Source organism: Nomascus leucogenys, chromosome 12 (genome assembly GCF_006542625.1).
Source record: "Nomascus leucogenys isolate Asia chromosome 12, Asia_NLE_v1, whole genome shotgun sequence".
In the NCBI taxonomy this organism is placed as follows: Eukaryota; Metazoa; Chordata; class Mammalia; order Primates; family Hylobatidae; genus Nomascus; species Nomascus leucogenys.
The window spans coordinates 87,597,790-87,625,316 of NC_044392.1; the positions used below are offsets into that span (position 1 = coordinate 87,597,790).

Genomic DNA, 27,527 nt, shown 5'->3' on the forward strand with positions numbered 1-27,527 from the left:
ATGCTTAGCCCATGCCTGTGATACTCAAATTTTAGTTATTAATTACTAATAAGGTAATAGGTTCACAAAGCCCAATTCTAATAACCAGGGTACATTCACTAGAATTACTAGAGGTGCAAACAGATTAAGCAGATTTAAAAGGGAAGAAAATCTAGAAGCCTTTACTAATGTTCATGCTCTGCTAAAACCTTCTTCAGCCTGGTGAAGGAAGGGGCTGCTAGGTTCCTTTCACATACCTTTATGATCCTAGCATCTAACTGAGCCTGGCACAAGTAGGCAATGAAACATCTGTTTAATGTATAACATTTTTCTAAAAATTAAGTTAAAATTCAGAAATAATTTTATTTTGAAGTTCTAAGCATTTTCAGACTTAAAAATTAGATTTTGAAGAACACAATGTAGAAGTTTCAAAGTTGTGTATCTAAAAAAGCCTGTCAATGGATTAGTGGCATTCAACAATATTTAGGTTCTTTCTTTCTGACATAAAGATAACTACTAAAGCTTAAAATTCATTTAATCCTAGAATTTATAAACTATTCTGTAAATCAGAACTATGTGTAGAAATTAATTTAATCTACCTACCATTTCATATCCAAAGACCAGTATCTTGCAGATGTATAAACAGAATTATTATTAGACATAAACAACAGGAAAAGAAGCTACTGAAATCTGTAATAGTCTCATGTTATGAGAAAATTACAGTGACAATAAAGATGTGTAACTTTAAGCTTCAGGGCTATACATTTAAAGTCTGTACAGCAACTAATAAGGCTAGTGTAACTAAACCATGGCTATAGAAAATTTGAAATACATGAGAGAAAAACAGAAATGAAATGTAATCCAAATATCCAGATAACAATTGTTAATATTTTTTGGTTACTGACATTATTGCAAAATTATAGCAAAAGCACTGATTTGTTCAAGCACTATGTGCCAAATACCTTTAACATAAAATAAACCCTAAGAAAGCTTTTTTAAACAATGAAGAGACATATGCAAACAATAATTGCAATATCACAAGTATTACAACATAGGTATTGTAAGATCACTGGGAGAACAAGTGAAGAATTCAATAAACTTTCTAGAACTAAAAAAGATGTGAATTCTCTGAATAACTAAATATATGCTTAAATATATTAAATATTAAATTTAACTGTACATATTTGCCTATATTTCTCACTTCATTGAAAATTTTTAACATAAATTTGAAGTTAAAACCAATTCTACTATGTTTTTCTTTTTTTTTTTCTGAGACGGAGTCTCGCTCTGTGGCCCAGGCTGGAGTGCAGTGGTGCGATCTTGGCTCACTGCAAGCTCCGCCTCCAAGGTTCACGCCATTCTCCTGCCTCAGCCTCCCGAGTAGCTGGGACTACAGGCGTCTGCCACCACACCCAGCTAATTTTTTGTCATTTTTAGTAGAGACGGGGTTTCACCATGTTAGCCAGGATAGTCTCGATCTCCTGATCTCGTGATCCACCTGCCTCGGCCACCCAAAGTGCTGGGATTACAGGCGCGAGCCACTGCACCCAGCCTACTAATATGTTAATGACATCTTTAATAAATCTAAATATAAAGATATCCCTTATTAGAACTTTTTGCATTTCACTTACCATAAGCTGTCCCTGGGCCAAACTCAGTCCCTGCATCAATCATATATTGTCCCAAAAGTTCTGGGTTGTTTATACGACTTGGAGCTTTTCTATCCAGTTTCTCATAAACAAATTCTTCTATCCTGGCATCTAGGAGAAAGGTTAAAATTACCAACGATTTCTAAAAAGCAAAACTAATTACGAGATTTTTTTTTCCCCTATCAGCAGCCATTTATCATCTCCTAAATATAGTTAGCATTCATTCAAGCACATATCTTTTTTTTTTAAGCAAGTAAGTTTATTTTTCTTTTTTTAATTTAATTTTATTATTATTATACTTTAAGTTTTACGGTACATGTGCACAATGTGCAGGTTTGTTACATATGTATCCATGAAGCACATATCTTAACAAATACATTTTTAAAATTGTATGTTAGACTATTATATAACTAAAAAAGTATATTTTAGAAATTTGATGAAATATCTTGGCACGAAAGCATTTTAAAATAAAATAAAATTATTATTTGAGTATTCTACAAGATTTTAAGTTCCAGAAAAGGACTGATTAATTCACTTAATATTTATTGAAGGTGTCTTTGCCCTGTTTGTAGCATTTTAACTCTAATTTTTACTCTGAATGTATATTCATAATTTCAAAATCAGGATTTCTGGCTAGGAAAATACAGATATAAAGTATCTAGAAGAACCAAAAACTTACATCTGACAGCTTTAGCATGAGCATTTGCTCTCTCCTTTTCTTGCCTAGAGTCTAAATATAGACACAGACGCTTAAGGAATAGAACAATCCAGGCTTGGAATAGTCTACAGACAGATCAGCAATATGATGCCTTGGCTTTAGTTTACGTTTAAAGTACACAAGTATATAGATATTATCTCTGAGCATGCATTCACTCAAAAGATTTCATCATTAAAAATAAGTTTAAAATACAAAAGGTTAAAGCAATAATAGAATATTAGAATAAATGGAAAGGGGAAAAAATACAAGCTGAATAAACGCTTGGTTAGCAAAATGCTTAAGACCAAAAATATTAACATTTACAATGCTGTCCAACCTAGAGGTATTTCAGGAACAAATGAAAAAATGGCTTAAGTTTCCAGAAACAATGACTGAGCATAAATTGAAGCTAAGTCAAATAGATTCCCTCTAAGTACCTCACATAGATTCCTACACATGCGGAAGTTTCACACAGTGCACTGAAAATTTCAAAAATGAGCTGAACCAGTAACAAACACTTCAGCAGTTGGTAAAAGGCTTAGTTATAATACATAAAATAGAGTATAGCAATAATACTTGCTTTTGTGGTAGATTCTAGTACAGACAAAATCAGAAGTTTTAAAGCAGAAATTAAATACCTTTAAATAGTTAAAACCAAAAAGAACTTTTTAAAACATAACCATTTAGAAGATACTAGTTAAATTTCAGAACTTCATTTTGGCCCGGTGTGGTGGTACACACCTGTAATCCCAGCACTTTGGGAGGCCAAGGCAGGTAGATCACCTGATGTCAGGAGTTTGAGACCAGCCTGGCTGACATGGTGAAACCCTGTCTCTACTAAAAAAAAAAAAATACAAAAATTAGCCAGGCATGGTATCGCATGCCTGTAATCCCAACTACTCGAGAAGCTGAGGCAGGACAATCACTTGAACCCAGGAGGCAGATCTTGCAGTGAGCAGAGATTGTGCCACTGCACTCTAGCCTGGGTGAAAGAGTAAGACACTGTCTCAAAAAAAAAAAAAAAAAAAAAAAAAAAAAAAAGAGCTTTGTGTTTTGACTCTGATTCTTAATTTTGACTGCTTTTCCACCTATCTGGTCAAAAGTTTAAAATGGAATCTTATGTTGACTTCGTTCAGTTAATAAAATATTTGGTATATTAATCAATGTTTAATTTCAATAGGTTATAATAAAATCTAAAATATGCAGGCAATTCTGCTACAATGTAATATGTATTTCTGCATAACATATTTTTGAAAAACCCATTTCCAGAAGGTCATACATTGAAAACAACATAGGAATTACAAGAAAAGGAGTGCTGCGTTTGGCTACTCAAAACCTATGTAACTTAATAACCAGAGCACTGGCCGGGCATGGTAGCTCACACCTGTAATCCCAGCGCTTTGGGAGGCTGAGGTGGGCAGATCACCTGAGGTCAGGAGTTCGAGACCAGCCTGGCCAACATGGAGAAACCCTGTCTCTACTAAAAATACAAAAATTAGCCGGGTATGGTGGTGGACACTTGTAATCCCAGCTACTCTCAGGAGGCAGAGGCAGGAAAATCGCTTGAACCCAGGAGGTGGAGGTTGCAGTGAACCAACATCGCACCACTGCACTCCAGCCTGGGTGACACAGCAAGACTCTGTCTCAAACAAAACAAAACAAAACCAGAGCACAAACAAAAAACAAAAACAATTACTATTACTTCCTGGCACAAAACAGGGGCAGGAGGGAATTGTATTTTATTTCCCTATTTACCAGTTGTGAATGAGCTTATTTTCCATTCAGAAAAACATGTTTAGAACAAGGGGAAAAATGTCTATTACTTTTAATAAAAGTGCCAGAGTGTAGAATTTAAATGGCCTTAAATGAATAAAAAATATTACATGGTGTCCAAAGACATTAGGACTCAATCAAAGTGCAAAAAGCTTATTTTGTTTATTTCCAACTTTTATTTTAGATTCGAGGAGTACACATGCAGATTTGCTACCTGGGTATATTGAATGATGCTGAAGTTTGGGGTACACATGAACCTGTTACCCAGGTACTGAGCACAGAACTCAACAGTTCAGTTTTTCAACCAAAAGGCGTATTTAAAAAGTCACTACCATTTAACTAAAATGATAGAGAACTGTTAATATTTGTATAGTGCTTGAAGGTTAAGTTAGTATCTAAAAGTAAGCATATGTCATATCACAACTTGGTCCCAAACAACATTGGGGAAAAAAAGAAGGGAAGCATACATTGTACCTTTGTTCTTCAGTTTTGATATGCAAAGCTCACAGTGGATGTTCATACACCTGGTTCTAGTCCAATTTCCACTTCTAATTAGCTATGCTACATTGGACAAGATGCTAACTCATGGGTTTCATTCACTAAACAATTATGCTCCTTAACTGCAAGGTTATTGAGTTGACTAATCTGAAAATCTCATAGTTGTCTGGAGATCAAACAAAATAATTTATGTGAAAATGTAAAACTTAAACATAGGCTGGGCACAGTGGCTTATGCCTGTCATCCCAGCACTTTGGGAGGCCAAGGCAGGTGGATCACAAGGTCAGGAGTTCGAGACTAGGCTGGCCAACATGGTGAAACCCCATCTCTACTAAAGATACAAAAAAAAAAAAAAAAAATTAGCTGGGCATGGTGGCACATGCTTGTAATCCCAGCTACTTGGGAGGCTGAGGCAGGAGAATTGCTTGAACCTGGGAGGTGCAGGTTGCAGTGAGCCAAGATCACGCCATTGCACTCCAGCATGGGCAACAGGGCAAGACTCTGTCTCAACAAAAAACAAAAAACAACAAAAAAACCCCACACACACCAAAAACTTAAACATAAAAAATGGTACCTACTTAAGCATCTATATAACTTTGTCTTGATTTTTATCTAGGGACAATTCTTCCCTAAATGAAAAAGGAAAACATATTTATATACACAGCTGCTCATAAATCTTAAAATTCAAAGTCACTGCCTAAAACTGAGATTTTTTATAAGGATTCTATAAAAGATTGAAAAATATTTTCAAATTGGTTAGGTACGTAGCTGTTTATCACTTCCTCTTCACAAAAGCACACACAAAAAACCCCACAGACCCTGAAGCTACAATAAAAAAAATCCTATGTTTTCAGATGGCCATTGAAACTTTTTTTTTTTAACATTTAAAAACCCACTAATAGTACTTAAGGTACAGAAGAGGTAGAGTTTCTTACTTGGATTTGGCTGCAATAACACTTCAGTTTGTTTCATTATTTTTTCTGTCCATATTTTGGTACATTCAGCTTTGCTAAGGAGGTTCTCTAAGTGAGCATCCAATTCTGTCTTCTCAGCCTGGCCAAGCTTTTCTTCTGTGAACTGTTATTGATTGTAAAACAAAAATTAAATATACTGCAAATAAATTTTAGGAAACCATATCAATAAGTAAAAAGCAAATTCAAAGCTAAACAATCCTAAACATACAAATAACCATGCTCCAGCTTTGTAAGCCATTGCTTATGAATACTTTTTTTTGCTCCTATGGTAATTTATCCATACTTCTTTTGTGGATGACCTTACCTTACAGTCATCACATACTCTTAGTTCTGCTAAAATGTATGGTGTGGATTCTACAAAAAACCTAAGTATATTTCTTGGTATATAAAGCATGCAACTATTTCAACTACCTATCCTAGGCAGACTAGGATAATGGTAAGGAGTAAGAGCTTTGAGTCAGTTGGATCTGAATTCAAATCTTAACTTCGTTGCTTGCTGTGTGACCTGAGCAACGTATTGAATATTTTTTCTTTAGTACCCTCTATTATAAAAGAGAGACAATACATATTTTATAGTATTTGGGGGATTAAGTATGGTTATGTATGCAAATCACTTTGGTGCCTTGTAATTATTAAGTTTTAAAAGAGCTGTTAATGTTTATTGTGGTTTATGTCTTATTAGCACTTTAATCACACCTAGTTAGATAAATAGTTTCCCAGAACATACCATAAAACCTGTCATTTAAGCTGTTGAGGATATGTTCCAGCAATTTATTTACAGACTAACTTTTGGAACATATCCTATTCATACTATGAAGACATCTTTTAAAGGTCATAAAATGTGGTTAAACATACTCAATGAATCAATTTTTATTATTGAATATACTGGTATTTGAGAAAAGGTAGCATTGTCTATATAATAATAAAGAGGTAAAAAGATTCTGTGTAGATCTAGAGCCTTCTGGATACTTTTAATTAAACATTAGAGGTGATGACTCAAGCTGTTTATCATGCATCATTTTCCTCTAGAATATGTGGCTTCCTCTCATCTTAACACAGGTACATCACTAGCATTAATTCTGTGCTCAGTAATGACTCACTTCTGGCTGACAAAACAGTGTTCACCTTGCGTTTTTCTCCTTTCATTTCTTAAAAATCTCGTTTGCTACTCTATTTTCTGAGTTTTATTGTTTCTTTCAGCATCCTTCTTCTTGGTTTAATACTTTCAGGTTATTACCAGCACCTTAAGCTGAAGGGTCCTCTAGAATTCTATTCTTAGACTTCTGGTTACAATCTCCACTGAGGTTCCTGTTTAGGGGCCAGAAATAACAGCTTAAATAGCCTTTGTAAAGCCTTGGGTCTTTTTGAGAATGGTCTATAGCCAGCCCCTGACCCAGTGGGTAGAACCAAAAATAGCAGTTCCAAAGCTATTGCCTAAGCCCATAAACTTGCAGTGTAGCTGGAGGATTGGGCACTGAGCAAAAGCAAACTCTGATCCCAAGGCCAGCTGGATAAACTATGCAACCTCATTCTTAACAGAGAACCCCATAGTCTTTACAGATCCCTGAAGATTCTAAGCAACAGACCTCCTACTAGACTTTTACATGTTCAAAGTCTACCACCAATGGCTACATAAAATAACTCCCAGATAAAGTGACCAATAGGAAGGGAAGAAAGGGAATACCTTTCACTCAGGTGAACATCACCTATAAAGAGTGATCTAAAAAAAATTCTTCACTTAGCCCCTTAAAAATTGAAACTGCATGCATAAATTTCCCTTTAGTAAGCAAGTTTATCCATTTGTTTGTTTGTTTCGTTTATTCCTTCAACAAATACTTATTAAGCACCTACATATGTGCTAGGCACTCTTCTAAACACATGGGTTTCAGCAGCCAACAAAACAGATAAGGTTTCTGTTCTTAGGAAGCTTACATTTTATTTCCAAAGACAGACAATAGATAAATAAATAATCTGATAATAAGGATATAAAGACATGAAGACGGTAAAGAGGACCAACATGGTTGGTTTTATTGTTTCTGAGTGACATACAAATCCAAGTACAGAGAAAGAATTCATTCTTCAGGGAGAGGAAGAGGGAGGGCAGGAGAATCAGGGAAGGCTTCAGTTGGGGAGGGATGGGCAACTTGGGCCTAGACAGGGGAGCAGGAGTTTGAGGAGTGTGAGATGGGGGTAGTTAGAGAAACAGCATCTCTGAGTAGGTAACAAACGACCTGTGACTGAATGATATGAACTATGTTAAGATCTAAGGAAAGAGTGTATAGTCCTGATGATTTATCTTCCAGTTGCACAATTTCTTTAAGTTCATTAGCATCACCCTCACACATATTAAATATTAATTTCTCTGTGGAAATCCTTATCATTAATAACCAAGAATAGATTAATAGAAAAATCAACAGATCAATAATTCAAAATCAGTACTTATGGCCAGGAGCAGGGGCGCCTGCCTGTAATCCCAGCACTTTGGGACGCTGAGGTGGGCAGATCACTTGAGCTCAGGAGTACTAGACCAGCCTAGGCAACATGGTGAAACCACGTCCCTACAAAAAAATCCAAAAAATTAGCCAGGCATGGTGGTGCACACCTGTAGTCCCAGCTGCACTCCACTGCACTCCATTCTGGGTGACAGAGCAAGACCCTATCTCTAATTAATAAGTTAATAATAAATAAATATAAAATAAAATAGTCACTGAATTTATCTGATATAAACTGAGGTTCAGGGCAAGTTTTCTCCCGACAGTATTTCAGGAAAACCAGCAATTAGAAAGTTAATTATTTGGAAAATAAAACATTTCAATCTTCAGGTAAAAAGGCCTCTTTGCTTAATTATTTAATATTTTCTTTGTGACTCTCATGATACTGCCTCCCAGGTATCTCAATAAATATATATTCTTTTTGAAAAGAGTATGAAAGTATAACAGAGCAAAGATGGGTATTTGCACCAAGTGATTTATTTGTATGAGTCTGAGGAAGAAAGAAAATATGTTAACTGATAAAGATTCTACAAACACACACAATTAGTAGTTTTTTTTTTTACTATTCTAGTTCAGAAGATACATGGAACCCTTACACATGAGTGGGACAGTCTAATTACAGAAAACCTGTTTGGAAAATAGCAGTACTGTAGGAAGGGTCACATGACAATGTTTCTGTTTCACATTTCAGCACATTATATATAGTTTTGTTTTATTTTCTAATTTCTTTAATGTTTTATTTTTTCAACAAGACCATTTACATCTTTCTTATACTTCTGTGTCAAGGCTTAGTGTATGTTCAAAAATTCCATTAACTAAGCTGTGCATTCTACATCAAATACTCGAAAGAATCTTAAAATATAGGTAAGAGGCCGGGCGCGGTAGCTCACGCCTATAATCCCAGCACTTTGGGAGGCCTAGGCGGGCGGATCATGAGGTCAGGAGATCGAGACCATCCTGGCTAACACGGTGAAACCCCGTCTCTACTAAAAATACAAAAAAATTGGCCGGGCGTGATGGCGGGCGCCTGTAGTCCCAGCTATGCGGGAGGTTGAGGCAGGAGAATGGTGTGAACCTGGGAGGTGGAGCTTGCAGTGAGCCGAGATCGGGCCACTGCACTCCCGCCTGGGTGACAGAGCAAGACTCCGTCTCAAAAAAAAAAAAAAAAAAAAAAAAAAAAAAAATATATATATATATATATATATATATGTAAGAATAATTGTGGAGATTAATACATTGAGGCTCAGGGTGATTTAAACACTTTGCCCAAGGTGTCATTGTTGGGATTCAATCTCACATCTGTTTGACTCATAGTCTTATCATGCTATACTACCCTTCCAGTAAATACTTGCTGATTTCCAAAATTAGTATTTTCTATTTCTATTACTATTATCTAATCATATTCTGTGCTTCCTTTCTCCTATGTCTGTTCACAGCACTCTGGACAGCTTTCTCCTCCAGATCACTTCCGCTTTCTACAAGATATTCAATAATTACTCACCAAAATTAGTAAACTAAATCCTATCATGAATGAATAAAAGGGAGGAAGACACACAATAAGGACACTGCCAATGCTATCATATTTTAAAATTGAAATTATAAATTTAAATCTTATTACTTAAATATAATTGTAAAAGACATAATATTTCCCACAATTTTATCATTGTGGAAGCAAAAGGATTTTTCCAGAATTAATCAGAAGTACACTATATTAAGATAACAAATACAATATTTAATACGTTTTCTCTAAAGCATTATAAATAATGCATCTACTACAGACACTAGGAGTTATCTCAACTAAATTAAGATTTAAATTACTAATCAAAAATATTTATGGCTTCTACTGCAAGATGATCAGCATATGATGTACTTCTTGCCCTCAAGGATTTTATGATCTACTAGGATAATACTGCCTTGACTCAAACAAAATTATAATAATGGCACTCTTTTCAGAAGGGCAAAAGACCTATTAATTCTTTCTTTTAAAAAAAGATCCCTTTCCTAGTTACCAAAAAATTTTAAATTAACCCATAAAAATTTTAGTTTTCAACATCTTCAAGTCAAAAATCATTACTGATTTTGTAATCTCTTGATAATAGGTATTAATAAGAAACTGGTTGATTTTAAGCATATCTTTTAATGAATAGATGACAGTATAGTTTAATAATTAAGAACTTTTGTGTAAACAACCTAAAAGGCAAACTGTAAATAAGCTTCTTAATAAGTCATTAAACTCAATGTTTTCTAAAATATAATTTGATACATAATTTTTTCATATTTCATTTGTAATAGGGCAAAGTGGCATAAGAATAGAAAGTTTAATCCTCTTTTATATATTTTCTCTAAATATTGCTTTGCAGAAAGAATTGTCTTTGAGTCGGCTACATTATACCAGGCACTGTAATCCTTCTTTTACTACAGGATAGGCATATAACCCATATTATTAAATAAGGAGCCTGGATTCCAAACTCTACTTTTAGAAAAAAAAAAGACTACAAATAAAATGGGTGTGTGATCAAAGACATCTATTTAATGCAAACTCTAATCACCAGTATTACTAAAGAGTAGTACTCTAAAAGTAACTTAAATTTCTTGGAAAATATGTAACACAGACCCTGAATAATGTATTAGTAAACTGTAAAGTGCATCTTTCTCCATTGGTTCCCAATTTGGGCTGTTCTTTAGAATTACTTGAGGGAGCTTTAGAAAACACTGATGTCTGGTCTGATCCAACCCCTAAGATTCTAATTTAATTGGACTGGGGTGTAGCTCATATATTGGCATTTATAAAGATTCCCCAAGTATTTTAAGTACAGCCAAGACTGAGAACCACTGTTCTAAACTCATTCATAACTGTTTAAATATGTATCACTTGGTTTAGTGCATGCTGCATTACTTTACTTTCCTCTTTGGCCCATTTAGGAATTTCAGCTGTTATTACTGTTACTTCACTGTGCTGGAGTTTTGCTTCAAATATATTAACTGTGTTGAGGTTCTTTCAGTAAGTTGGTCTCCAAAGAATATTAAAGTAATTGACTTAGGTGTTTGATCATTTTAAATATAGCAGCAAAGCAACTGGGAGTCCATCAGTTGGGTGTGGTTAAGAGTTTAGGATTAATTTGTAGCTCTGTCATTACTTTAAAAATACTTTCAAGAAAGGCTGGGCGAGGTGGCTCATGCCTGTAATCCCAGCACTTTGGGAGGCCGAGGTGGGTGGATCACCTGAGATCAGGAGTTCGAGACCAGCCTGGCTAACATGGTGAAACCCCGTCTCTACTAAAAATACAAAATTTAGCCCGGCATGGTGGCGCGGGTCTGTAATCCCAGCTACTGGGGGGCTGAGGCAGGAGGATCACTTGAACCTGGGAAACGGAGGCTGCAGTCAGCCAAGATCGTGCCACTGCACTCCGGCCTGGGCAACAGGGCGAGCCTCCATCTCAAAAAAAAAAAAAAAAAAAAAAATTCTTTCAAGAAATATGATGAATTGAAGAGTTTTATAGATTTTCTAATTACCTTACTCATATAGTACATAAGTGTACATTTTAACATCAGGTTAACAAACTATTTTCTATTTTACTAAAATAATGCAAATAGCACCAAAGGATGTGAAAACAGTTTTAAGTAACATTAAACATGTAGAGTTTTTATATAACAAGAAAATGTATGGATTTCGAATGTGACAGATTTATTAGAATTTAAGAAACATGGTGAAGCTGTCACGGTGTGAATTCTGTAAAAGAAACAGGATTTCAAAAGTGCTTGAGAGAGTTGTTTGGCCAAGCTGGAACTCCAGGGAGGGTCTGACAGGAGCTATTTAACGGCAACATCATATTCATCTTTACATCCTTAGCTTAGACACACCATGACACTTGCTGAAATAAATGGGAGATCAAGGCCAAGCTCAAAACTATATTTTAAAAACTATATTCCTTAGAAAATAGCTGGTGTTCATGAAATTCATAGTATGACTTTAATAATCAGTTTAGAGGAAATGTTAGAAAATTAAAATGAACTCCCTCAAGTAATTTGATTTGAAAAATTCTTTTTAGAAAATTTATGCTCTTATTTTAATGATGGTGAGCAAAGTTTTGCTTCAATAAGAATTCTGAGTTAAAAACACATCTCTTGTTCCTTTATCCACTTGAAAGACTTATCAAATAAAGTTATTCGCAAAATGGCTATTTGCTACAAAGAATATTTGTGACAAATTTGAGACTATTACTATGAAGTCTTTGAGGGCAGGAACAGGGTCTCATTCAGCTTTGTATCTTTCAATGCCAAGCACCTAAGAGGTACTCAATTTATACTGGTATTAGTTAACTTCAAGGTCAGCAAACATAATGTTAGAAAATACTAATAAAGATACCGTTATTTAACATGCTTATTGTTGCCCTTCAAAGATTAAACTTCACATATGGATAGTAATTTGCCTGGCTAAAATGATATAAAAGATGAACCATGTTAGATGTTGTGAGAGGGGAATAAGAAACAGAGTTGATGCCTTACACATACAAACTTATTAAAGATGTGAAAGTCAGAGTAACAGAATTTTAGAGTTCCAAGAAATCTAACATAATAGTTCATTAGAAGAAAAGTGCCACCTAATCATTCAGAATTGAAAATGATTCAGGATTTCACAGCAAGCTCTTGTGGCCTAAGAAGCCTTATCTGAGATGGATTTGAAGCTATATCTTTAAAAAAAGTTTATTTTACTTTAATTTTTTAATTTTTTTTACTCTCTCCATTTTGGAGATGAATAAAGTTGTATCTTAAGGAAAGGAAAGAATAGGCAGACAGGACACTTAAGAGGAGTCTAACTATATGAACAAAAGCCTAAAATAAGTACAAGATATTTTGGAAATTAAAAAATAATTTGGAATACAGTGTTTATATAAGTGAGAGAAAGGACCAGATTGTAAGGGAGTATTTAATGCTCAATTAAGAAGTTTGGACTAAAAAAGATGGATTCTAAGAATAAATGGCATTTAAAACTCTAGTAAAATAACAATTAAGCAAGGGTGAATTACCTGATACTTTTGTATTTTACCATCTTGAGGTACTTAAAAACAAGCACCCAAATGGGCTAGTTAAGAATAAACATTCCTACTCATTTATACATTCTAGTCTAACATTCTTTTTAAGGTACCAAGGCTTATAAACAAATTTTAAAAGGAGAGAAGTGGAGTGGTGATGGACTCATCTATGTGCTTTACTAGTTTGACCTTTTTTTAAAACAAGAAAAGTTTAATTTTTAACTTAGAAATTTTTAAGTAAAATGGAAAACAATGCATGGTGTTGGCCAACCAAAGAATGGCATATTCCTTACGGTACAATTTGATTTGAATGAAAATTATTATTTATAAACATGAACATTTAATTCTCTCTCTACTATTCTTACTGCTTATAAAGAGACACTGGCATAGCTCTTAAGCTATTCTTAGCATGAAACTTGGTACTTTGGCATTATACTGATGTCAATGCAATTTAATGTAGGAACTCAGTGATGAAATAAATACTGAGATGAGAAAGCAGTGTTTTGTTGAAAACTACCACACAGCATTCCAAATTTCACAAGTTCTATTTTAGAAGCATCCTTTTTTTCTTACAAATTTTATCTTTAAAAAAGTATTGTGGAAAATGTCAAACATACAAAGCATAACAGTATAATGAAACCTCATGAACCCATAACCAACCTTCCACAACTGTCAACATTCTGTTAATGTTGTTTCAGCGACTTCTGTTTTTTTTTCTTCTGAAATATTCAAAAGCTAATCTTAACTGGTGTGGTGGCTTAGGCCTGTAATCCCAGCACTTTGGGGAGGCCGAAGCAGGTGGATTACCTGAGGTCAGGAGTTCAAGACCAGCCTGATCAATATGGTGAAACCCCATCTCTACTAAAAATGCAAAATTAGCTGGGCGTGGTGGCGCATGCCTGTAATTCCAGTTACTTGAAAGATGGAGGCAGGAGATTGGCTTGAATCGGGGAGGCGAAGGTTGCAATGAGCTGAGATCACGCCATTGCACTCCAGCCTGGGCAACAAGAGCCAAACTCCGTCTCAAAAAATAAAAAAAAATTTAAAAAAACCCTGCAAAAACCGAATCTCAGATATGGTATAAGTTTATCCATAAACATTTCAGTATGTATCTCTAACAATTACAGACACGTTAAAGGAGCCTGTTTCTCCTAAAATTTTTCCCTTAATAAATGGCTCAAGCCAAAATCTTGGAGTCATCCTTGACTCATCTTTCTCTCATACCTCACAGCCAATCCGACGGCCAATACTGGATAATTTGGAACCTTCACTGCTACCACTGTAATCTAAGTTACAATCGCCTTTTACCTGTGTTATGGCCACAGCTCCTTCATTGGTGTCCTTAATGCCCCTGCAACTTCAGTCTTTGTACTTCTTCCTGCTGCCTGAAATACTTTTATTCCAAAAGAAAACTAGGTCTGTCACTTCCTTGAGGTCTCCTGAATTTCATCCTATTAGAAAGACTTGCCCTAACCATCCTGTCTATACAACGTGATACTAATGTTAGAAAATACTAAGAAAGATATTAACAACCACCATCTCTGCGTTATTCTATTCTTCCGGCCATGATTGTTATCACCACCTGATGTATTTACAAGCTTATCTTCCGCTACAATCTAAGCTTCAGGAGGGCAGACACTTTGTTGATTTTATTCACTGCTGTATCACCAGTGTCCATAGCAGCCACAAGCAGACATACAGTAGACACTTAAATATTTAAAACTGAAAAGAAAATTATTTGATGGCTAACAGATTAGCATAAAATTTAAAACTTTTTCCTAAAGAATTTGAAACAAGGAATTAAAATTCTTTGGGAAGTACACATTTTGCGAGCTTTGCTAGATTTAATTTTTTAAATTGAGTCTATCCACAATTTAAATCAGACTAATTCTAGTAAATGTGTCCTCTTTAAGGGGTTTGAGTTATATGTCTGAAACATATTTAACTGTATTTAAAAGAGTAGCATTATATAGTGTCAAATCCTCATAAGCATCTAGAATTATAGGTAATGAGCACTAGGGCAAACAAAAATACCAAGGGCTCTAGTCCTCTATTGCAGTCAATGTTAAAAGTGTACAAGTGTCTCACACATCAAAATTCATTTCAGACCCTCAATCACTCATTCTTCTTGCACCTTGTCTTTGAACTATTGGAAGCTAGTGAATTTAAATCAAAACATTATTTTAACTATAAAGGTTCAATGTCTTTACAATATATCATATTTTAGGGAAGGAAGGGAAGAAAAGGGTTAAGGCAGCTAGCTTATTACTCCCCATGCAGATTTTAGAACTTAGAAATCAAAAGCTAGAAGGAATTTCCCATCTCTAAAGTGTTACTTGCTTGTTGATATGGAAATGCTCAGATTGTACCAGATGATTTTTAAGGTCTCCCTAGGCCACAACATTCTATTATTCTAGCTATCTTAAATCTGGAATGCTTATCCCAGAAGAAAAAGCAGCTTGGAGTACTAGGTCAGACAGCACCTGGTTATTTACTAGTTGTGCAAGTTTCTTAACCTCAGTAAGGCTGCTTCCTCACATATATAAAAGGGGTTAATAACATCTATCTGGCAAAGTTACGGAAAAGACTGGAGATAATATGTCAAATGCATTACAAAGTGCTTGACAGGTTTTTCATAATATAGGCAGCTATCACCTTGCTCTAGCTCTACTACTCTTTTGCAAGGGATAGTGCAATGTGGGATCAACTGTGCCAACAAAATTGGGGCAAAGGCAAGGAAAGTAGTAAAGCCATAGAACAGATTTACATTTCAGCACCAATTTGGTATGCATATTAGAAAATTATATTTGTTTTCTTTTTACAAAGGAGAATGTTGTTGCTACCGTGACCGTAAACACCAGATTGTTTATAACTCATGTTGTGAAATTTACATCTGTTCACAGATTTACTGAGTTGGCATAACGTGGGTGATGACTGTGGGAAACGGCCCAAGTTCCTTAGTACTGACACTTCTTTGATTGCAGAATATCGAGAGGTAGTCAACTTTTCCCCTTAAAGTATATTTCAAACATACTACTGTGACTATAGCCATAACAATATCCCCGCATCTCTCCTTGATCTACAGCTGGTGCTTCCCATTTTGAAAAGGAGTGAGAACCCCCCAATCCTAGGTTTCTTGTGGTCTTGGCAAAGTCTCAACGCCAACTGGCGATCTCCATTTCCCCCGCGGGCTGCCAAGCCCAGGACAGTCCTTTCAGGGAGAAAGAGGGCCGGAGGGAACTGTGTTGGCAGCTCTCTGGGTTGAAGGACAGGAAAAGGAAACTCCCTTCTTGGACTCCGAGGGGAGGGTGAGAGACGAAAGGAAAGCGTGGGGGGTAGTGCAAGAATGGCCTGTGTCTCGGTTACCCCAATGGACTCGCAAGCCTCCGCCAGCCCCGGGGTGGAGGCCACATGAGCACTGGCGTCGTGGGATCAGAAAGGCGGACAGTGCAGTCTTAGTGTTCTCCAGGGGTGGGAGGAAGCTCCCGGCCCCGTCCCCACCCCGCCTCGCTTCCCAGGGAGCGGCGGTTGGGCAGGAACGGGGCAGAAAACTGCCGCCGGGCCCGGGAGGGGACCAGGCCGCGCCCATCTCCCAGGCCTCTGGCTGCAGCAGGCCCGCTGGGTGGTCGGCGAGGCCCAGGGGCGCCGCGTCGGGCTGGGGTCCCCGCCCTCAACCTTCCCGGGCGCCGCCACCCCTTTTCCCCCCAGCACCAGCGTACCTGCACGGCGCGACTAAGGAAGGTGCCTGCGTCGGCCGCCAGCTTCTTCACGTTGAAGTCCATGATGTTCATCCTGGGTGGCAGCCGGGCGGAGCCGGCTGACTTAGCGGCGGCGAGGCGGAGGCGCCGCGGCCGGGTTGGGACGCAGGGCTACAGCGGCGAGGGCAGACGTGGTAGGTGGAGGGAGGCGGCGCCAACCCCGCAGCCGCAGCTGTCGTTTCCGTGAAGGGGGAGGATGAAGGCGGGGCGAGGGAGGAGAACAAGCGCCCGCGGCGGCAGCGCCAAGGATGGGTCAGTCAGCCCGGAGAGCGGCTGCTAACGTCTACGATGGGCCCCGCGGGCGAACCGGAGATGGACGGGCGACCCCGTCGTGTGGACCCGGATCCGAAGGGGGAAACGAGCGCGGGCCGCGGGGCGGAGCCTTTCTCGCTTTCTCGAGGTTATCGCGGGAACAGCGACCCCTTGAGGATTGCGGCGGCGCAGCCCCGGGGCGCGCCGGGAGCTCCGCCCGACTACTGTGGAGGAAGCGGCGAGGGCGAGCCGCAGGGTCTCGGCGCCTCTGCAAGCTTGCACTTAATGAGAACCCAGAGCGAACACGACCCACATTTCTCTTTTTGTTTTAAGAGTAAATATAGGAGTTACAGCATAGAATTACAATATCTGGACATTAGAACTGACAGGTCCTGGTCACAGTATGGCACCGCGCGACACACTTGGTCCTTGAGGCCTGGATGCCGCTTAGCGAACGTTTGCGGAATAGGGTTGGATTTACTGTCCCCCACAGAGCCGGTTGCTCATTCATTCAGCATAATTGAATACCTCCTGTGTGCCAGGCACTGAATCAAGTGTCGGAGATATCACGCTGTAAGACAATGTCCTGCCCTCAAGCTCCCGGCCGGTTACTTGACAACCTTCCGGGACCTCAACACTACGTGCCTACTGTGTGAAAGCAAAGTGCCAGGTGGAGGACACAAAGATGGCGAGCGACACAGGATAGCCCTTAACAATTAAGCTTGACTAATTTTAATAACAAATGATAATATGATGTGACATCCGTTCCACATCCTGTCTTTCCAAGTAACTTCTTAAGCATCCTTCACGATACAGCCTCTGCTTGAAAGGAATTAAAACAGGTACAAGCATGAAAGGAGACGTTGCTACCATATTTCAAGAATAAGAAAATGCTCTCTCTGTTTTGTGTGGTTGTGCAGCAGGCAATGAAATGAGCTTATATTCAGGCTTCCGTGTTTTACTGAAACAACAGTCGCAGATGCAATAGATGTTAAAGGTTGAAAGACGAGTGCAGTAAAAGCATTATGAGGACAAGAAGAAAACGTAAATATTTGTGTTGTTTCATTCTTTGTTGTGGCAGAAACAGCCCCCTCTTTCTAACGTAACTCCAATATAATGGAATCTCCCAGCTTTGAAATACTCCATGTCTGTTTCATTTTCCAGAAATATGGAAAAATGAATATATAATAAAAAAAACCCTATTTCTCATGTATTGTCTATTTTAGATCTTTATGTGGAAAAGCACTTACTCTTTTCCCAGAGCGCTGTTTTTTTTTTTTTTTTTTTTTTTTTGAGACGGAGTCTCGGAGTCTCGCTCTGTCGCCCAGGCTGGAGTGCAGTGGCGCAATCTCGGCTGACTGCAAGCTCCGCCTCCCGGGTTCACGCCATTCTCCTGCCTCAGCCTCTCCGAGTAGCTGGGACTACAGGCGCCCGCCACCACGCCCGGCTAATTTTTTTGTATTTTTAGTAGAGACGGGGTTTCACCGTGGTCTCGATCTCCTGACCTCGTGATCCGCCCGCCTCGGCCTCCCAAAGTGCTGGGATTACAAGCGTGAGCCACCGCGCCCGGCTTCAGAGCGCTGTTTTTAAAGTAGGTATATTTGCCGTAACCTATGCTCGTCTCTACAAAAGGATCACACCTCCGTGTCCACCATTAAAGGGGAAATTCTTAAATGGTGGACACAGTGGTGTCCCTGAATCCTCATCCTCAAGTGTTTCGATCTTCCCAGTCTTGGGAAAACAACGTTACTTCTTTCTTTTGCACCCTCTGTAGCTGTAATCCTGTTTCCCCATTCTCCATAAAACACCTTATTTTCACATATCCTTGTTCTTAGCCTTTGAGACTTTTTTTTTTTTTGAGACAGAGTTTTGCTCTGTCACCTAGGCTGGAGTGCAATGGTGTGATCTCAGCTCACTGCAACCTCTGCCTCCTGGGTTCAAGGATTCTCCTGCCTCAGCCTCCCAAGTAGCTGGGATTACAAGCATGCATCACCACGCCCGGCTAATTTTTTATATCTTTAGTAGAGACGGAGTTTCACCATGTGGGCCAGGCTGGTCTTGAACTCCTGGCCTCAAGGGATCCGCCTGCCTCAGCCTCCCAAAGTGCTGGGATTACAGGTGTGAGCCACCGCGCCCAGCTGATTTGCTTTCTTTACAGAGAAAATATAAATCATCACTCTGGCAGAAGCCTCTTCAACGAATTTCCTTATTTCCACCTCCTGTTCTCTCCACACTCTTTCCTGCATCATTGCCAAATGTTTCAAAGGAATAGGTGTCTCAGGTGTTCTGAGTAGAACCACTGCTCCTTTAATCTTGGCTGCACATTGGCATCAACTGGAGTGTTTAAGCACTCCACTGGTGCCTGGATCCAGTCCCAGAGTGTGGACTGGGCATTGGGATGTTTTAGGATTTCCTCTAGGTGTTCTTAATGTGTGACCAAGGTTGAGAACTAATTTGTCACCCTCTAGAACTTGCTCCATCAGTCTCTACCCTTTGCCTACAGATAGATTCTATTTCTCTTACCAGATATGAGTCCCTTAAGGGCAGTGTCCGTTTCCTATTTATTTTTATATATTTTATCCTTTACACTGGCAACATAGTGAATTCCCAAATGATTTAGTAAGTGAAGAAAGTAATCAAATCAAGATGTTTACAGTGCTAAGCTCTTTTGTGACACCATCACCCCCAACCTAAATTTCCAACTATTTATCCATAGATTCAATATTTCCAGTGTCAAGTCTGTTGTAGTTTGCTTTTCCTGAAAGTTCTTTTCTTGGGTTTCCTATATTGATAAATTGAATCATACACATCAAATCACCTAAGCCAGAAATCTGAGTCCCCTTTGATTATTTCCTCTTATTTCCCACCACCTGGCAATTTCTTCTCTGAAACTCTTTCCTATTTCTCATTTTCATCCTCTTTTTAAAAACAAATTTTTTAACTTGAAACAATTTACAAACTAAGAAAACTGTTGCAAGAATAGTACAAAAACTTCTGTATACCCTTTGCCTAGAAACCCCACTCAAACTTTGCCAATTATTCTAATGTCTTTACAGCAAAAACGTCCCAGCCAAGAAGGATCATGTGCTGCATCCAGTTGGCTTGTTGCTCAGTTCTCCTTCAGTCTGGATCAATTCTTCAGGCTTTTTTTGACACTATTCCTTCCCCAGAGGTAGCCACTATTTTTAAATTGGTATGATTAATATCTATTATGTTTTTGTACTTTCACTGAATTTATATGTATCTATAAATGGTACTACTATGTTATATTTTTAAACTGCATATCATATAGATAAATCCTTTTGCATTTAGGGATCTAATACTTCCATTTGTGTATTTGATGACTTTTATTTTTTGTGGATTGATTCCTTTTGCTTTGTACATTGATTCCTTTTAGCTTTTTTTTTTATGGCTCATTTTTAGTGATATAGAAAAAAATGTTTCTTCTGTCAGAGACCCCTAAGGTTATCACTGGCTAGTGAGCAATTTTTATATGAATTTCTTTCTTGGCTTGGAAGTTCTAAGATCATTCAGATATTATAAATTTGAACCCAGATCAGTGGGAGTACAAACTATGATACAAATTCTCAAGGGAGAGAGATCTTCCTTGTTTTTTTTCTCTTTCAGAGCTTGTGCCATGACAGAAAAGCTTCTTACTATGCCAGAGAGTGAGTTTTATCTAGTCTACCCTTTCAATGAGGGTACAGAATTTCATGGGTTTTTAACTTATATGTGTGTGTGAGGTCATGAAGTTGGGGGACAGGGTGTGCTCACAGTCAACTGATTTCTGCTTGCACCAAGGGCCCAAGGTATTATCACAAGTTACCATGTATTTTTAAAAATTATAAAGGCCAGGCGCGGTGGCTCATGCCTATAATCCCAGCACTTTGGGAGGCTGAGGTGGGTGGATAACTTGAGGTCAGGAGTTTGAGACCAACCTGGCCAACATGGTGAAACCCTGTCTCTACTAAAAATACAAAAATTAGCAGGGTGTGGTGGTGGGTGCCTGTAATCCCAGGTACTCGGGAGGCTGAGGCAGGAGAATCACTTAAACCCAGGTGGCGGAGGTTGCAGTGAGCCGAGATCACGCCATTGCATTCCAGCCTGGGCAACAAGAGTGAAACTCCATCTTAAAAAAAAATTAATGAATATTTTATATACTGTATTGTATACAACCTGATTTGTAATGTGTATACATCTTGGAATGGCTAAATTGAGTGACTTAACATATATATTACCTCACATACTTTTTTTTTTTTTGAATTTTTATTTTATTTTATTTTTTTTATTATTTTTTTCTCATAGTTTTTTTTTATTATACTTTAGGTTTTAGGGTACATGTGCACAGTGTGCAGGTTAGTTACATATGTATCCATGTGCCATGTTGATTTCCTGCACCCATTAACTCGTCATTTAGCATTAGGTATATCTCCTAATGCTGTCCCTCCCCCCTCCCCCCACCCCACAACAGTCCCCGGAGTGTGATGTTCCCCTTCCTGTGTCCATGAGTTCTCATTGTTCAGTTCCCACCTATGAGTGAGAACATGCGGTGTTTGGTTTTTTGTCCTTGCGATAGTTTACTGAGAATTATGTTTTCCAGTTTCATCCATGTCCCTACAAAGGACATGAACTCATCATTTTTTATGGCTGCATAGTATTCCATGGTGTATATGTGCCACATTTTCTTAATCCAGTCTATCGTTGTTGGACATTTGGGTTGGTTCCAAGTCTTTGCTATTGTGAATAGTGCCGCAGTAAACATACGTGTGCATGTGTCTTTATAGCAGCATGATTTATAGTCCTTTGGGTATATACCCAGTAATGGGATGGCTGGGTCAAATGGTATTTCTAGTTCTAGATCCCTGAGGAATCGCCACACTGACTTCCACAATGGTTGAAGTAGTTTACAGTCCCACCAACAGTGTAAAAGTGTTCCTATTTCTCCACATCCTCTCCAGCACCTGTTGTTTCCTGATTTTTTTAATGATGGCCATTCTAACTGGTGTGAGATGGTATCTCACTGTGGTTTTGATTTGCATTTCTCTGATGGCCAGTGATGATGAGCATTTCTTCATGTGTTTTTTGGCTGCATAAATGTCTTCTTTTGAGAAGTGTCTGTTCATGTCCTTTGCCCACTTTTTGATGGGGTTGTTTGTTTTTTTCTTGTAAATTTGTTTGAGTTCATTGTAGATTCTGGATATTAGCCCTTTGTCAGATGAGTAGGTTGCAAAAATTTTCTCCCATTCTGTAGGTTGCCTGTTCACTCTGATGGTAGTTTCTTTTGCTGTGCAGAAGCTCTTTAGTTCAATTAGATCCCATTTGTCAATTTTGGCTTTTGTTGCCATTTCTTTTGGTGTTTTAGACATGAAGTCCTTGCCCATGCCTATGTCCTGAATGGTATTGCCTAGGTTTTCTTGTAGGATTTTAATGGTTTTAGGTCTAACATTTAAGTCTTTAATCCATCTTGAATTAATTTTTGTATAAGGTGTAAGGAAGGGATCCAGTTTCAGCTTTCTACATATGGCTAGCCAGTTTTCCCAGCACCATTTATTAAATAGGGAATCCTTTCCCCATTTCTTGTTTTTGTCAGGTTTGTCAAAGATCAGATAGTTGTAGCTATGCGGCATCATTTCTGAGGGCTCTGTTCTGTTCCATTGATCTATGTCTCTGTTGTGGTACCAGTACCATGCTGTTTTGGTTACTGTAGCCTTGTAGTATAGTTTGAAGTCAGGTAGCGTGATGCCTCCAGCTTTGTTCTTTTGGCTTAGGATTGACTTGGTGATGCGGGCTCTTTTTTGATTCCATATGAACTTTAAAGTAGTTTTTTCCAATTCTGTGAAGAAAGTCATTGGTAGCTTGATGGGGATGGCATTGAATCTATAAATTACCTTGGGCAGTATGGCCATTTTCACGATATTGATTCTTCCAACCCATGAGCATGGAATGTTCTTCCATTTGTTTGTATCCTCTTTTTATTTCATTGAGCAGTGGTTTGTAGTTCCCCTTGAAGAGGTCCTTCACATCCCTTGTAAGTTGGATTCCTAGGTATTTTATTCTCTTTGAAGCCATTGTGAATGGGAGTTCACTCATGATTTGGCTCTCTGTTTGTCTGTGATTGGTGTACAAGAATGCTTGTGATTTTTGTACATTGATTTTGTATCCTGAGACTTTGCTGAAGTTGCTAATCAGCTTAAGGAGATTTTGGGCTGAGACAATGGGGTTTTCTAGATATACAATCATGTCATCTGCAAACAGGGATAATTTGACTTCCTCTTTTCCTGATTGAATACCCTTTATTTCCTTCTCGTGCCTGATTGCTCTGGCCAGAACTTCCAGCACTATGTTGAATAGGAGCGGTGAGAGAGGGCATCCCTGTCTTGTGCCAGTTTTCAGAGGGAATGCTTCCAGTTTTTGCCCATTCAGTATGATATTGGCTGTGGGTTTGTCATAGATAGCTCTTATTATTTTGAGATACGTCCCATCAATACCTAATTTATTGAGAGATTTTAGCATGAAGGGTTGTTGAATTTTGTCACATACTTATTTTTATGGTGAGAACACTTAAAGTCTGTTCTTAGTGATTTTGAAGAATACAACACGTTGTTAACTATACTCACCTTGTTGTACAATAGATCTCTTGAACTTATTCCTCTTATGTAACTGAAATTGTATATCCTTTGACCAACATCATCCAGCTCCCTCACTCTCTCCCAGCCCTTGCTAACCACCATTCCACTCTTTACTTCTATTGAGTTCAGCTTTTTTCGATTCCATATTTAAGTGAGATCATGCAATATTCATCTTTCTGGGCCTGGCTTATTTCACTTAACATAATGTCTTTAAGATTCATCTATGTTGTCACATATGACAGGATTTCCTTCTTTTTAGAGGCTGAATAGTTTTCCATTGTATACATATATCACATTTTTATAATCCATTTATCACCACATGGATTTAAACATTCAAGCACCATCCTCATTCTATTCCAGTATGCTCCTCAGTAAACTTGCAGGCTTTGGGAATAATCAAATACAATTGAAATTGTCTTCTTTGTTACGCCTGGACAACCTTCACAAGGACAGACTGCCTAGACTGACCTCTTTGCTGCCAGCTAATCAGTTTACCATGAAAAATGTGCAAACAAGACTCAGTCTTTCCAAACTGTACTTTTTTTCTCTCAGAAGTGAAGCATTTGCCCTTCTTGCTTGACAACAGTATGAGTGTTTCCCTATATGTGAAAAAAATTTTCATATAAATAACCAAATGTCTCAGTTATTCTTTGATAATAAAAGCTTGGGCCAGGCACAGTGGCTCATGCCAGTACTTTGGGAGGCTGAGGCAGGTGGAGGCTGCTTGAATGCAAGAGTTTGAGACCAGCCTGGGCAACATGATGAAACCCCATATGTACAAGAAATACAAACTTAGCTGGGCCCAGGAGGTGGAGGTTGCAGTGAGCTGAGATTGCACCACTGCACTGCAGCCTCAGCAACAGAGCAAGATGCTGTCTTAAAAAAAAAAAAAAAAGCTTAATCTTATCCTCAAAGATATTATTTCTCCACTCTTACTCATCTTAATTCTTCCATTGACTCAGTTGTTCAATATAAAAATCTGGGACTATTTTCAATGCTATCTGGTTCCTCATCCCTACCTCCGTCCCAATATTCAATTCAATTAAATTCCCTGCCAATATTCAGTAGATCTGAATCTACTGATAGCAACCATGATAGTCTGAGCCAAAACCATCTGTTGTTGCGAATATTGAAATACTCTCCTAAATGGTCCTAATTTTTCTCCGTACATTCATGTTCATCCTCTTCCATTTCATTTCTGCATAGGAGCCAGAGTATTTAAAAAAACCATATATCTCATTATCTCTCCTTGTTTAACTACAATTGGTCCGTCATATCCATGGGCTCTGAAAGCACAGATTCAACCAACCAGGGATAGAAAATATGTGGAAAAAAAGAATAATTAAAGACAACAACATAACAATAAAAACAATACAAATAAAAACCAGCACAGTATAATAACTATATAGCACTTACATTGTATTAGGTATTATAAGTAATCTAGATATGATTTAAAGTATCATCTCTTTAAAGGAGGATATGCATAGGTATGGCGTATATAAATACTATGCCATTTTATATAAGGGGTTTGAGCATTCAAGGGGGAAGAGTGGCATCCTAGAACCAATCCCCTGTGGATACTAAGGGATGAGTGTACTTCAAATGATTTCTATTATACCTATCATAAAGTGATAAAATCATGAATCCCCAATATGGCCAACCCTTTCACAAGGCCCTGTTTAACCTGCCACCTACCTTCCTCAACTCATCTGATACAGCTGTCTCCCTTACTCACAACTGTAACCACACTGCCCTTATTTAAATTCCTTTAGGTAACAAACCTTTTCCCACCTCAGGACCTTCACTCATGCTTTTCCTGCTGCCTTAAATCTCTCCTGCTGCTCATTATTTAGGAGTTGGCTCATCACTTTCTCAGAGAGTCCCTTCCTAAACTCTGTACTAAATTAGGGATTCCCTTGTAAGTCCTTCACGTCTTTAAACACAATTTGGATTCATTTATATAATAATTTGTGTAATTTAATCCCTACTAATCTATAAACTCAAAAAGGTCAGAAATCATATCTGCTTTTAAAAATGTTTTATATAATACAAGCCTAGCACATAGCAGGCACTAAATATTCTGAACAAATGAGTGAGATAAGGTATGTGGAAGCTTTTCGCACAGTATCTGACACTTAGGCACTACTCAACTTTCTTTTCCTTTTTTATTTTAAAGATTACATTAGATATTGGTCTTCTACTTAATAGAATGTTGTTAGTTTTTTTTTAAAGTATGTATTTTAAATCTTTTGAATGACTATGATAATTCCACTAGATGTCAGACTAACCTAAAAATTTGTTATAAAATTAAAGTACTGTGTATGATTCCAGTGTTCAGTTGACTGGTTAGATGATTCTCATGTTGTTAATTTGATGAAGAGAGTTAATGTTTTTGTAGATACCTTTGAAATTAAGATTATGGATGCTCCATGATTGTATATGGAGTACCGAGGATATAATCCTCTTGTGCTGTGGAAGGTTATAGATATTTTGGGTTTCTTATCAAAGACTTGCACTGTCCCAATAATAAAATACTTATATAAAAAAAAATGACTGCTAATATTTATTGAACACCAACTATATATCAGACACTTAGCTAAGCACTTTATATATTTTATCTCATTTAATCTCCGTTAGTAAGTTATGACAGTAATCAAAAGTGTCTTCATTAATAAAACAGTCTTGTGAGATAAATAGTATTATTAACCTCCTTTTGAAAACTAGTGTTTAAAAAAGTTAAATAGCTGTTCTTAAAGGCTCTAGAAGAGATAGTATAACCTATCAAAATTATTTATAAAAACATTTTAAATAAAAATAACTCCCTATTTTGAAAACATAAAGTTTTTTTTATTTTTTTTTTATTATACTTTAAGTTTTAGGGTACATGTGCACAACTTGCAGGTTTGTTACATATGTATACATGTGCCATGTTGGTGTGCTACACCCATTAACTCGTCATTTACATTAGGTATATCTCCTAATGCTATCCCTCCCCCTTCCCCCCACCCCACAACAGGCCCCGAGGTGTGATGTTCCCCTTACTGTGTATTAAAACATAAAGATGTTTTAATAACAATAGTCTTGTCAACATTTATGCCACTTGGAACTTGGGATTTCATTTATGAGATAAATAAATGATGTTGGTTGGTGGAAGAGATTAGGATGGTAGTGGAAAGAGCATACAATTTGGAATTAGATCTTGGTTTGTATCTCAGCATCACCATTTACTAGCTTCAGTCTGAACTTGGGCAAGGTATTTCACATCTCTGAGGCTCAGGTCCCAGTTAATTGGGGATATAATACAATGTCTACCTTGCTATGCTGAAGTAAAGATTAAATAGAAAAATATACAGAAAATGCTACTACAGTGACTGGCATGTGATAAGTTATAGTTCAATATATCTTGTTTTAAAAAGTTTTTTGTTATAAGTGTCTAAGAGCGGAAGATACTAATTTTGTAAATACTATGGGTTACAAGCCTCTCATATTTTGGTCATGGTAGATGAATATACAAAATAACAATGTCAAATTCATACTTGAATGGCTTGAAATTTATCTATGGACAGTTTACAAAGACTAACTGTTTAATTCTCAAAATTAATGAGAACATTTCCATGGAAGAGTTAAGAAGTAAGATAATATATCTTGCATTTAAACAACATTTTTAAAGTAGCGTTGGTGCTTTGATATGATAGCAAAGGAGGTTGAGAGAAAACAGATTCACTCTTTTCCTTCCATGTTTATTACTTGTTATCATTTATTAATACTAACATATTACTTCTGGCCTAGACTC

At 37.7% G+C, this 27,527-nt stretch overlaps 1 protein-coding gene across 4 annotated transcripts in view; it reads right to left on the bottom strand.

The window, feature by feature from the left end:
- SH3GLB1 (SH3 domain containing GRB2 like, endophilin B1) overlaps positions 1-17,242 on the bottom strand; it is a 44,203-nt gene extending 26,961 nt beyond the window's left edge. For 3 of the 4 annotated variants that reach the window (XM_030825108.1, XM_030825106.1, XM_030825109.1), the window contains exons 1-3: positions 16,815-17,242; positions 5,532-5,673; positions 1,611-1,739 (exon numbers count right to left, since the gene is read on the bottom strand). In XM_030825108.1, coding sequence (XP_030680968.1) covers positions 1,611-1,739; positions 5,532-5,673; positions 16,815-16,886 — 343 coding nt within the window. In that variant the 5' untranslated portion in view covers positions 16,887-17,242. The remainder of the gene's footprint in view (positions 1-1,610; positions 1,740-5,531; positions 5,674-16,814) is intronic. The other variant, XM_030825110.1, reaches the window with a different exon arrangement.
- Between the last annotated feature and the right edge of the window lie 10,285 nt (positions 17,243-27,527).